This window comes from Tupaia chinensis, unplaced genomic scaffold (assembly GCF_000334495.1).
Source record: "Tupaia chinensis unplaced genomic scaffold, TupChi_1.0 Scaffold140763_1, whole genome shotgun sequence".
Classification (NCBI taxonomy): Eukaryota; Metazoa; Chordata; class Mammalia; order Scandentia; family Tupaiidae; genus Tupaia; species Tupaia belangeri.
Window position 1 is genome coordinate 77,200 of NW_006200633.1, and position 9,120 is coordinate 86,319.

General features: G+C 38.7%; 1 gene segment (V, D, J or C); it reads right to left on the reverse strand.

The window, feature by feature from the left end:
* Positions 1 to 8,077: 8,077 nt before the first annotated feature.
* LOC114004959 (T cell receptor alpha variable 23/delta variable 6-like) lies at positions 8,078 to 8,800 on the reverse strand. The segment is given in 2 exon segments: positions 8,078 to 8,463; positions 8,601 to 8,800. Coding segments are annotated over 2 exon segments (438 nt in total).
* Positions 8,801 to 9,120: the final 320 nt, after the last annotated feature.

The following is a 9,120-nucleotide window of genomic DNA, read 5'->3' on the forward strand; positions in this document are numbered from 1 at the left end:
TATATATATATATATAGTCAGTAGTAGCCATCTAATTCAGTTCATATTACATATATTAATACATTGTACCTGCACAAAAAACAAGATTCAGATAAGTTCTTCAGTCTGAATTAACACTATCAGTTTACTTCATCTGCTAAGTCAACAAGGAAACAAGGCACACTGATATATTTTCTGATTTAGACAAAGTTAAAAAAAAAAAAAGAAGAAGACAAGAAGAAAATTAAGTTTCATCCCCAGCTTTTCAGTCCAGAAGTAGTAGTAAATTGCAGGCAGGTACTCCTCCCTTTGTCGGCACTCATGGGTGACATGCAGTGAGTTCTCCCGGGGTTTGCATGTGTACCAGCGCTCACATGCACACAGTCCTCCAAGGTAATGACCACAGGACTTAAGTAAAAAGTGACTATAAAAAATAAAATGATCCTTCCTGGAAGACTAGAGCCAAACACTCGGCCATATTTAAGATTTCATGTAATAAAATTTATGAAAAACTTTATGAAATTAACAATATGATATGATTCTTTCAAAATCTGACTTTGAGTTTTATTTACCAGATTCTAGAGGGGATCAGGATGTTCTGTTTGGTTGCCTTGACAAGTAAATGTACTTATTAGACCATGTGTCCTGGAAGTGTTCAGTTATCACACTTTCTATTCCATTGACCCACAATACTCAATTTCACTTTTTAAATCCTTTGGTTAGCTATATTTTTTAATTTGCAAAATAAAGTCATGCTAATAGTGCAAGTTCTCTGTGGCACAATGTTATAACCCACTCTTACAGAACGTGATATCTATAGGCTCCAAGGACTTAGGGCAAGTCAACACCAAAGAGGTCGGTGACTGAATTTTTTCTTTTTTTTTTTTTTTTTCTTTTGGAGAGGTTTTCACTATAGGGCGCGTGCACTTGCCAGTCAGACAGAGAGAGACATCGAGACAGAAAGCGAGAAATCACCCCCCAGGGGGGGATGGCCGCGCCGCAATCCCTTCTCCTCCACTCTCCTCTCGGGATCTTGGGCATGCACGCACACGCACCCGGCGTGAGTTTAAAGCCACCGGATCCAGGACATGAACTGCCATCGACTACGTGGGAGCCCAGCGACATAGCCATTTCGCTAACTTCTGGTTCCCCGTGACTGAATTTTTGATGCTGTTACATGATTGTTTAAAATATAGCCGTCAATCTTCCATTTGGTTTCATTGTTTTAATTATTTAGAACAAGGGGACCCAAAGGCAAATATATGGCTAGAAAGGAAACAACACAGAAGGCCTCTAAAATCATTCCTGTTCATCGATACAGCTCAAAATATTGTAAGAATGAGTGGGGAAGGAAAAAAAGTAATTATTTGGGCATGATTTCCTCTGTCTCGTATTACCTCTGAATACTGACAGGCAGCCAGTGACCTGGTTTGCAATTATTTGTGCCTGAGCAGATGGAGGCCAAGAGTGCCCACAGCAGCCTGGGGAGATGCGTGTGGTGGGATTCCCTCTTCTAAGGGCCCTGCTCTGTGCTCTGACAGTCCAGGCGCAGGACCTCGGCAGCATATAGCAGCTGCCTCTGAACTGTGGCTTCTGGCTGGATCATGTTTGAACATGTTACAACATACACAATGGTAAACTTTGCCCATCCTAAACACTAGTTTGACAAATGATTACTACTGGTAAGGGACACACTTGGTGCTTAATATTGAAAGACATTTATCATAGAATTGGAAAGAGACTATGCATTTAAAATTTCCAAATTTAGTAGATTAGTCTGTGATAAGATCTAAGGGATACATGAACCACATTTATCATGGATCATGGCTGTGAATGCAAATATTCATTGATGTTTTGACTATTCTCTTGCCTCCACCCAATTCTAAGGTGAACATGCCCATCAGTCCTTGGCTTCCCTATTGGAGACAGACCAGAAGTCATCCCTTCCCTTCCTTTCTGCTCACCCACCAAGCATGGGAACCAATAACTTCATGACAACAAAGCATCTGCTCAGAAAAATGAAATCAAAATAAGCTTTCAAGTTCTGTAGTCTCTTTAGTCATGTATTGGAGTACCAATGAAGTAAAGTCATGTTACTTATAACGTAAGTTCTAGAAAGGGAGAATCCATGGGACCTCTAAATTAGAATATTCAGTTGTGTTGTTGCCATGAGTACACATATATTTTTGGTGTTATTCTGTAATTCCTTTTAACATTACCAGGAAGACAAAACCTCTCACAGAATGCTATTTCACCAGTGAAAATATTAAAAACTGTTAATAGTACAAATGCTATGCAAAATAAAAATATTTTCCTCTCTGGATATTAAAGGAATGAACTTTTTTTTCTGTTTTTATACTGAAAATTTACTTAGTGAAAAAGTTTATATCAAACTCCTGAATTCTAAAAAAATTATTTTCTCCTTATTTCTCGATAAATGGTCTACTGGGAATATACTTGGCAAAGTAATAAGTTTTGCATCCTCCATTCTATGTACTGGTGGGCAAAGTAACAACTTTGATTGCTTAAAATTATTTTTTAATCATTTTTTAAAATTATTTTTAATTAAATAATTCTCACATACAAAATTGCAGAAAAATTTATAGCAAACACCTTTTTACTCAGCACTAAGAATAAACAGATATTAGGGACCAATGGATGGCATAATGGTTAAGTCGCTGGACACCCATGTAGTAATCTGTGGTTCAAGTCCCAGACCCAGCAGCATAAAATTCATGCCAGGTGCGTGTGCATGTGTGCCCAAAATCCTGAGAGGAGAATAGAGGAGAAGGGATTGTGGCATGGCCATCCCCCGCCTTGGGGTGGGAGGGGTGATTTCTTGCTTTGTGTCTCTCTGTCTCTCTGGAGAGTGCATGTGTCCCTTAGCAAAAATCTCTCCAAAAAAAAAAAGAATAGGCATTTAATTTTGCTATGCTATCTGCAGATTTTCCTTCTGTCTTTTTCTCAAACATTACAGATGAAGCTAAAACAGTAACTTCTGTTTCTTCTTATCTTTCCAATGTTAATAGTAACAGCTATTAGACGATTCCATGCCTATTTATTTTTATAAATTTTACCCTTATAATGTATCACCAAACAATATATAGTATTCTATTTATATTTTGAGATTTCTTATTAATCATGTTATGTAGAATATATCATTCTGACAATTTTTTACACTTAACATTTTATTTTTAAGAATTATTTATTTTAAAGGTTTATTCATTTATTGACTGTTATTATTATTATTATTAAATTTAACCAGAGAGAGACAGAAATGGAAATCAAAACTGATAAAGTAAGCCATAGGTCTGGGACTTGAACCGCGGTCAGCCATTTGGGAATCCAGTGCCTCAACCACCACATCACCTGCTGGCCTCTGTTTTTGTTTTTTCAGTTGTTTGTTTTTTGTTTTTTTAAGAGACATTTTTGCTATAAGGTGGGTTGCACTCACTGGAGAGACACAGAGAGAAAGAGAGACAGACAGAAAGAAGTCCCTCCCAGAAGGGATAGCCGCGCTGCAATCCCTTCTCCTCCATTCTGCACACCCTCACACCAGACATGAGGTGTAAGCCGCTGGTCAGGGACTTGAAATATGGTTGACTATGTGGGAATCCAGCGACGTAGCCATTATGCCATCTGCTGGTTCCTTAAGAAAACATTTCTAAGAAAATATGTTTAGAACCATTAGTTTGTAATAGCTGTCTACTTTCATTATACAAATAAGCTACTATTTTTCCACTCTACTATTGACTAATTACACTTATTATTTTTAAACAGAAGCATTCTCATACATGCTTCCTTCCTCGGAGATTTAAGTTTGTTTTTATTTTTTAAACTTTTTAAATTTAATTTTACTTATTATTATCATAATTTTTATATTACATTGAATCACATGTATCTTTACAGTGTATTACATTTCTTTTTCCAGCGTGATTACTGTGTGTATCAGTCAAGACAAAGACATTACTGTCCACTTCATCATCATCAAATAGCTTTTTATCATTTTATTTTTCAAATTATTATTATTTATTCTCATTATTTTTTAAACATTCAACCACTATATATCATTTGGCTTGTAAAAAGAGTTTACCCATCATGAAATACTTTTCAAATCAATCCAGTTGAGAATACTATACACATCATCATCAACAGGTAATAAACCATTTCTGTGTCCCACTAATGTCATGCCTCTCTATTTGTTCTCTTGCTATCTTTCTTTATACTCTTCCCTTCTCCACAAAGATTTAAACTTCTTTAATGTAGCTGTCAGGAATAGGAATTGGTCATTTTTTTCTATTTTAGAAATGCATATAAATGGAATCAAGCAGTATGTGTACCCTTTTGTGTGTGGCAGTTTTGCTAGGCGCTATAGAATTGAGGTTTAATTATGTTGTTATGTGCACCAGTCAGTCCATTTTACAGTGGATTAATATTCCATGAAATGTATATAGCACCCTTTACCTATTTAATCTCTTGTTTGTGGACATTTACTTCAACTTATTGCTATGAATAAAACTGCTATGAATTCTTGTACAAGTCTTTCTGTGCGTATGTGTGTTCATTTCCACTGGTAAGTGGAAGTGATCCGTCATGTAGTTCCTGCTCTGGCGTATACCATTTCACGGCTGTGCAGTACTCTACTGTAAGAACAAACCACGATTTGTTCTCCTATTCACCAGGCATTTACCCTCTACGTGGAATTGTTGGATCATGGTGGATGGATGTTTCATCTTGGAGTTCGATTAAGTGATTGCCCAGTTTGAATCCCAACCAACAAATTTTAAGAACCTCATTGTTTCACACGCTTCCTTTTTATTTTAAAATACTTTAGGTTCATTTTTGAGAAAGTGAGAGAGAGAGAGAGGTACACTCAGCGTGGTTTCAGCATCCTGCCACCCTCCTCCCTTCCCCTGAGACCTTCCAGTCAGCAGGACAGGGGTGCACTGCCATGCTCAGGTCACCTGGGGTCCCAACTCCAGGCCTTCCCGCATACCTCCGGTATCACACAGGGGTGCCACTGGCTACGCCACTGCAGCTGGGCTTGATTTTTAAATCATTTCAGATGTGCATGGAAGTTGTGAAAACAGTTCAGTCTTACACATTTCATCCGGCTTTTTCCAATGCCAAAAACCATCATCAAAATCAATAAATTGATGTTATAGAATATTATTCATTAAACTACAGACCTTACTCTGAATTGCCCATTTTCATGTGTATTCTTTTTTGGAGGGGGTGGGTAGGTAAGTCTATAAAATTTTGTCTCATGTATAGTTTGTGTAACTGCTGCTACAGTAAGGATTCAGAACTATTCCATCACCCTAAAAAACTCCCTATGGGAGCCAACAGGTCGGGGAATGGGTGAGGTGCTCTACTCCCATGTGATCGACCACAGTTTGAGTTCCAGACCCAGTGGCTTTAAACATACTGGGTGAGTGTGCATGCATGCTCAAAATCCTAAGAGGAGAACTAAGAAGAGGAGATCGTGGTGAGACCATCCCCTGGGAGGGTAATTTCTCACCTCTGTCTCTCTCAGTCTCTCGGGCAAGCATATTTGCCTTATAGTGTACTGTCTCCACTATTATACCCACACCACTCATCTTTCCTCTGTCTCTATAATTTTTCCATCTTGATAATATTATATAAGTAAAATCATACATTTCATAGCCTATGAGATTGATTTTTTTCATCCAGCATGATGCCCATGAGTTTTGTCTAAGTTGTGAGTATCGACAGTCTATTCTTCTTACTACATAGTACTCCAATGCGGACCACAGTATATGTGTTTAGTTACCTAATGGAGCATAAGGTTTCTGAGGTCCATCATGAGTTATTTGTTTCACAAGTTTTATCATTTGATTGCTGTGTAGTATTCCATTACAAGAACACACCACAATAGTTTTCCTATTCACCAGTTAATAGACAGTTGAATTATTATATCTGTCGGAGTCTTTCAGCAACCCAAGAAGAAGCAAAAGGAAAGAGACACCAAGGCAGAGTAGCAGTGGACACAGGCGGCCTAAGCTTGCAGAGACTGTGAGCCCAGACAAGCTGAGCGTATTTATTTATCGGGCAAAGGAACACTACATACGTGCATTTTGTGACATTCCATAGGTAGAGTTGATGCTTTACAGAGACAGAAAGCAAGTGACATTGGTCTTCCCATTCTTGAAAGTTTAGATATGCTGGTGCCATGTGTATCTCTTGGTCATGGCAAAAGCAAAGAAATTTCCTGTAAATTACTCATCTAGTGAAGTGAAGCCTCTCTGCAGATATGGGGAGTACACTCTCTTGCATACATCAAAGGTTAATTGTTAGCCTAAGAGGCTATGGCTTCTAAGAGATATATGATGTCTGCTCAGAACATGTCCCCACATCCACAAAGCTTTTTCTCAGAATATATCCCTACAGTATCCTACTTTAGATTATTATGAATGATTCCTAGAGGAGGAGAGTCTGAGGAAAGACATTAAGGGCAAAAATAGAGAGGCAAGACATTTACAGGACAAAGAAAGGGTTATTATCTATTGATGATAACGTATATAGTATCCCCAATGGGACTGGTGAGACATGTATTCATGTTGGAACATTCACTTTACAAGCTAAGTGACATATGTGATTGAATATACAAAATAAATTTAAATTAAACTAAATTTTAAAAAGGTCTTTGTGTGAAGATGTTTTCATTACTCTTGAATAAATACCAATACCGGCCTGTGCGGGCCCCCCGGGCCCTGCGCGGCGGCGGCGTTCCTTGTAGCACATCCCCAGACTGTTCCTGACAATTGATTGACTTTACAGAGTTTACTGCATATCTACTGTGTGCCAAGTACAATGCCAGGGGTGGGGATAAGATATTGATCCCAAATTCAGGGAACTCATGGCCTTGGGGGAGTGCCAGAAACTGCTGGAATCGTGTTGAAATAGAGAAAAAAAAGGAGTGTGGAAACCTCAAGTTGGAACTCATAACCTAGATTACAAGTCAAAGATTCTTCCTGGAGGAGGTGATTCTAAGCCAAGCACTGTAAATGGAGATGAACAGAAGTAACATTTCCAGCTATGAGAATAATCTGCAATGGCTCAGAAGAAAGAGGGCATGAGGCATGTTTGTGGAAGGAAACCTAAAGGACTGAGACACTGATGGGTGGATGAGCTCACAAAAGAATGCATGAACGAATGAGTGGGCAGGCAAAATGGGAATGAAGAGTGAATAAGTTAGTGACTAGAGGAATGAGTGAATGAGAAGTGAGTGAGTAGATAGAAAATGAATGAAGGCATAAATGAATGAATGACATAAAGAGCAAATGGGGGGAGTAATGAATGACTGGTTGAGTTAGTGACTGAACGAATGAAGACCTCAATGGAAGAATGAATGAGTGAGTGAACAGATGAGTGAGCAAATGGGAGCACGTGTGATTGCATGAATATATTTAGGACTTTGCTCCCACATCACTGTTTCAGCAATATCTTGTTCACCTTTTTGAAAACTTCCCATTCATTCTTTATCATCTTTTCCTCCTCTGTTTATTATTTTTTTTCTGTAGCCCTCAAGATTCTCTAAATAGATATAATTTGGTGATTTATTAGTGTCTCTGTGCCCCTTCCTATGCATTAGGGCAAAGATTTTCGTTAGTTTTGTTCACTGATATACTCCTGTTACTGTGCCCTGGTACATAGTTAGTATTCAATAAATGTTTGTGAAATGAAAATAAATAAATAAATAAATAAATACCAATACCTAGCAGTGGGATTTCTGGTCATATAGTAAGAGTACTTTATACCAAACTGTCAAATACCTTTCCAATGTCATCAGACCAATTGGCATTTCATCAGCAATGTATCAAAGTCCCAGTTAGTTGCCCACGACTGGTTGAATGCTTGTAAAAAGTCCATACTTTGTGTACTATTAATATTTAAGTATTAGGTATTATTAATGCTTTAAGAATTAGGAAGTCTGTTACAGGTTGGTCATTCATTAGCCATCTAACTTCCTTTTATTCACTGTAATAATCACCTTCACATACTGCCACACGAGCATCTGTACGTTTATTTCACCACCTGCCCGTGCTAATGAGAACTGTTCTATGTCTTCGCCAGCCTACCCACAGCGAGGTCGGCCGGGGCCCTGTCTGCAGGTTTGGGTCAGGCTGCAGGTGTGTGGAGAGCACTGTGTGCTTGCTGCACAGAAGTAGGTGGCTGAGTCTCCGGGCTGGGAAGCAGCGATGTGCAAAGAGAAACGTTTCTCACTTTTATTGAAGAAGACTGTGAATCTTCCAGCTTCATTTTCATTTTTAACTGAACGTATGCTTGCTATTAATTCAAGGCCTTTACCAGGGTACTGCTTGTACCATAGGAAGTAGTCAAATGCACTGTTCTCATAAGAACAGTTCAGAATGGAGATCTCTCCTTCGTGGAGCACCAAAGACTGAGGACCTTGTTTCACCTGCTGCTGGTCACTTTTCTCCCCCTGTTGGCCACTCACCCCTGCTTAGAAAGATACAAAAAGTCATTAGGCGCCCAAATGTATATTTCTTTCATAAAATGTCTGCCTGCATGAATTTGTACCGTAATTTGCTAATTCCCCCACACAATGAATATCCTGGGGCTTCTCCACAACTTACAGTCTAGTTGAAGCCATAGGATTAAAAATGGTGCTCCTAGGGTGGAGTCCATTCCTCCTGGTACCAGAATTCAGGTGGTCTTCCAATCTCACCAAGCTGCTGGAGCTCTGATGCTAAATTCACATGAACACATGCACGTTTGCTCTTTCAGCAGGCCCCGCCCTTTCCTAAGTGCTTTTACTTAGAGATGTTTCTGTCAAAGAAAGCACTTACCCCATTTTATCCAAATCTAGAACTCATCAAAATACATTTAATGAGAATCAGAAATCCCCTCCTTACTCACAGATGAGGATCACTTTAGAATTTATTTCCCACACCCCCCCTACCTTTTCCTCATATCTAGAATATTAAAAATTGTGCATTAGGACAGCTGGGTATGTAATGAGAGATAGTTTTATGATGCTAGAAAAGAAGAACTCTCATGAAGTCACAGGATTTGCATATATAGGGCATTTCTTTCCTTTTTTTTCAAGTTTACTACAGGTGCATGCACTCACCAGAGAGAGAGAAAGAGAGAGAG